The sequence below is a fragment of the Eptatretus burgeri genome, chromosome 13, assembly GCF_056783735.1.
Source record: "Eptatretus burgeri isolate ZD-2024b chromosome 13, Ebu_testis_v1, whole genome shotgun sequence".
NCBI classification, from domain to species: Eukaryota; Metazoa; Chordata; class Myxini; order Myxiniformes; family Myxinidae; genus Eptatretus; species Eptatretus burgeri.
Window position 1 is genome coordinate 47,410,512 of NC_140973.1, and position 4,329 is coordinate 47,414,840.

At 40.7% G+C, this 4,329-nt stretch overlaps 1 protein-coding gene across 1 annotated transcript in view; it reads left to right on the plus strand.

The window, feature by feature from the left end:
- NAA30 (N-alpha-acetyltransferase 30, NatC catalytic subunit) overlaps nt 1–2,252 on the plus strand; it is a 43,357-nt gene extending 41,105 nt beyond the window's left edge. The window contains exons 2-4 of the mRNA XM_085852351.1: nt 83–206; nt 443–498; nt 1,099–2,252. Of these exons, the coding sequence (XP_085708477.1) occupies nt 83–206; nt 443–498; nt 1,099–1,236 (318 nt within the window). The 3' untranslated portion in view covers nt 1,237–2,252. The remainder of the gene's footprint in view (nt 1–82; nt 207–442; nt 499–1,098) is intronic.
- The last annotated feature ends 2,077 nt before the right edge of the window (nt 2,253–4,329 follow it).

Consider the following 4,329-nt stretch of genomic DNA (forward strand, 5'->3'; position numbering starts at 1 on the left):
CTGGTGGAATGTGGCGGTGGTGTTGGGGGGGTGGGGGAGGAATTTTGATAAAACCGGAATTAATTGATGTTCTTTGTGTCAGGCTATGGCTGGGCTGGAATGTGTTGGTGCCATCGTTTGCAAGCTTGATACGCACAAGAAAATGGTTCGTAGAGGCTACATCGCCATGCTTGCTGTCGACTCAAAGTACAGGAAGAGAGGCATAGGTAGGAATTGCTGTGAAATGTGGAAATATCACGCATTTGGTTTCTGATGTACAAAAAACTCATGGCTACTGACAATTTGGTCACACTGGCAGGTGTTCAGGGTACTGCGTGCCGTTTGTAAAGCTTTATGGTTGATGTTGTTGCAGGAAACCTGGTTGGAAATACTTCGATGGCTGCATTGTTGTGACTTAAAAAAAAAAATCTTGATCACTTGCACCTCCCTACTTTCTCCACAGGCACGAACCTCGTAAAGAAGGCGATCAATGCGATGGTGAAAGGTGACTGTGACGAGGTAGGCCTCAGAAATGATCAACTTTGGACTTGGATGCTCAGATTAAGCGATGCCCAGCTGGAGTTTATTTTCCATTCTTGTTTTGAAGCCTTAATAAACAAATAATTAACTTGGGCACTCAACAAAATTGGAGCATTGGATAAAAGGCAAATCTCTTGACATAATTGAGTGTTTGTCAAACTATTCAAATTGTAGATCGTCATCGTTCAAATACCATCCTCCTAGAAACAGTCTTGGTGCTGCTGAAGCTGTTCGCCTTCCCAGCGGCAGCCAAAGCAAGGATTTGTAATTTGCTCAGGGTGCCAATGCACAATGAGCTACACCTTTTGAATGGCACTGCTCAAGTCTTTAACGTGTACCAGCCAAGCGCAACCAAACTGGACAGCCGGCTTCCTGCCTTCTTCGGAAAAACCTGCATACTGTACAATGGAACATCCTGTAATTCCATTTCGATGTTGTCTATTCAACTTATTTTTTTGGCTTTTAAGGAAAGTACAATAACATAGCCATACAAATAAGTTTGTTTTATTTTATTTTTCATCATTATATTTTTGTAAGCTTGTCCTTGAGCTCGCGCTGTATTTGTTTGCATTTCCAAAGGTCGTGCTGGAAACTGAGGTCACCAATAAATCCGCTCTCCGACTCTACGAAAACCTGGGTTTTGTCCGCGACAAGCGTCTCTTCCGCTACTATCTGAATGGTGTGGATGCACTTCGGCTTAAGCTGTGGCTCCGATGAAAGTTTTCGCAGAGGAGCAAGGGACGGGTCCGTTGGTCCTCGGGACCCGGGACTGGCCAAGCCAGAAAAACAACTGTCGCTCGGCCTTGTGCCCTCATTATGAGCCACATCTTCTCCATTACCTTCCAGAAACTTTTGTGATGCGAGTGTAGGGGATTGGAGGGGGGGTGGATTATTTTTGTCTTATTTTGCTGTTTTATTTGAATCTTTTTTTTTTTGTGAATGAGGTGGGTTTTATTTTTATTTCTTTGTAACTTTTAGGACTGGCTGGTCCAAATGTATGTTTTTTTTTTCGTCATCTTTAGATTCGATTGCTTGGCTGATCTTGTTTATTTGCCTTGTGTGAAACATGCAGGATGTTTTATCAACTGTTTCTTTAATAACATTACATTGACTGGAGACTCAATTATTCAAACTTCCCACCCCAAGCCTTTAATGATCTGCTTTCTGCTCATCTGGAATGCAGAAATGTTAAAGTGAACATCTTTTTTTCATTCGGCACAAGTTTAAACGTTTTTGTTGTTGTTTTCCGATTTGCAGAATATGAAAGCAAACACCACTACATTAATTTTGTTCATATTTGGTACAGTCCCATTACTCCCACATCTCACCCCTCCCCCCGCCCCCCTTCTCTGCCTCTGGCTTATGGTAAACACTGCAGCAGCATCACCTGTGCAGGTTAAACTGGTTTTTATTTTATCTACTTTCCTTATTTTATTTTATTTTGATGCTTTGAAAGTGCACTCTGGTCTCTTTTCCAGCAGACTTGAAAGCCATTCAAGTGCTTTATCGATGCTTAAGTTGAGGGTGTTCACGAAATAAAGCATGGTGGGAACGTTTTCTTTTCATTGGACATGATGGGATATGCTTGGCTTAGGGAAATGCAATAGAAATTGTGGGAATTTTTTTTTTGTTTCATCTGTTGTTACACAAGAGGGATCTTTAAGATTCCTGCAATTATCCAACAAATTGGTATGTTTGGATCGGTGTAATTGTTTAATAAACTTTGAAATCCATTGCTCCCACTTTATTACCTCCCCGACTTCTTTCTGTTTCGATATTCTTTCCTTCCTTCGTTTGCCCACCTCCATTCCTCCATACAATTTTTTTTAATTTTCCAGATACTAACCCCAAATCAGCTTGAAACTCAGTTGAGTGGTACATGGAAATGAGGTCATAGTTAATTCCACACACAAATGATTTTGTTTAGCTGTCCAACTGTAGCACTTAAAGCCAACTGTCTGACCAATTGTTGAGGGAAACAAATTCCGATGTGATGGTTGTGTACCTCTCCCTCTCTCCCCCTCTCTTGGGTCGATGTCTATGATTAATTTCTCTCGCACTTCCACGTCATGAAGTTAAGTGAGCAGTTTAAGGGCAAAGGTCTAAGTTGTACATTTTAGGAAAATCCCACTTGGCCTGTGCATTCGATAAACCACAGTGGTGTTATAGCACTCTAATCCAATAAGCTTTGTGGAACATGCTGTTTTAATTGTAGAGATGCTCTTTGTGCTAAATTGTTCTGCTTTGCTTTATATGTAAGATCTAGCTTTTTACTATTTTAACAATTATTTTGCATGCCTGGTGACAGCAGATGAACAACTTGTGTGATTGAGAGCCAACATACTTTTTTTTTTTGTATACATGATTGAGGCTTGTGGAAGAGTGAGAGCAGTGTAGAAGGGAACAAAATGGAAAGGGGTAAATAACAACTCCAGTGTAGAAGTGAGATCATGAGAAACATGTGGGTGAACAAGCTGAATGAAAACACAGGAAGAAGAGGAAGGGGAAATGGGGATGAAACAGAAAAAGAACAAATGAACAGACAGACGAGAAGAGCACTTGGTAGAGCGTATACCTCTGCTATGCAATGCCTGATTCACGAGAACATATCGGGCCAAATACATTTTTGAAATTTCATCGTTTTGGCCCTATCTCTCAATGGTGAAAAATCACTTTGAAAATTAAATAATTCTCATATCTAGATTCAGATTCAGATCTTCACCAAAATCGAATCAATTAGTCCTTGCCACACACCCAATGTGTCCACCAAGTTTCACCCGAATCCGTCCACAACCTTTTGAGATATCTTGCTATATATCGTTTTTGGCACTTTCAATGGTGAAGAATTACTTTTTTAAAATCTCATCGTCAGATCTGGATCTTCACCAAAATCTAATCCATTCGTCCTTGTCACACACCCAACCTGTCCATAAAATTCCATCCGAATCCATCCACAACTTTGAGATTTCCTGCACACAAACAAAAAACAGACAAAAAGTACTGAAAAACAACCTCCTTCACCTTTGGTGGTGGAGGTAACAAATAAAAAAAAAAGACATAAAATGTCATAGCCCCTGTTGTTTTAGTAATTTTACTGCATGGTGTTAAAGGACGAGCCCATAATTATGTACAACTAAAATGGCCGCCAGTCTATGAGTCGGCCATCTTTGATCAGATCACAAAATATAGTGAGTGGCACTTGTATGTCATCATGTACTGTTTGTGCAAGTTTGATCAAAATCGGACCATGCATGTCTGAGAAATAATTGGGGACACATTTAAGTAACAAAATTGCCACCAGTCTGCCATCTGATCTCGAAAAATAATGATGTGTTTATGTAAGCCATCATTCGTTATCCCGCTGTCAAGTTTGAACAACATCGGTAATGCATATCCGAGAAATGGTTGGACGTGTTCAACAACGGGTTTTTTTACAGCTAAAATGGCTGCCAGTCGGCCATCTTGGAACTGATCTCGATTTTTCAAAAAAAAGACGCTAATGTAGGCCGTCATTCATTATCTGGGTGCTAAGTTTGAACAAGATCGGTAAATGCATGTCCGAGAAATGGTTGAGGACGTGTACGACACTGGGTTATTTTACAACTCAAATGGCGGCCAGTCAGCCATCTTGCATCTGATGATGAAAAAAATGACGCATATGTACACCATCATGTGTTCTCTTTGTGCTAAGTATGAATAAAATCGGTCCATATATGTCCGAGATAGGGTTGCGGATGCACACACACTCACACGGACACAAAAATGGAGACCAAATCCATAAGCCCCCGTTTCAGACCAAGTCCAATGGGG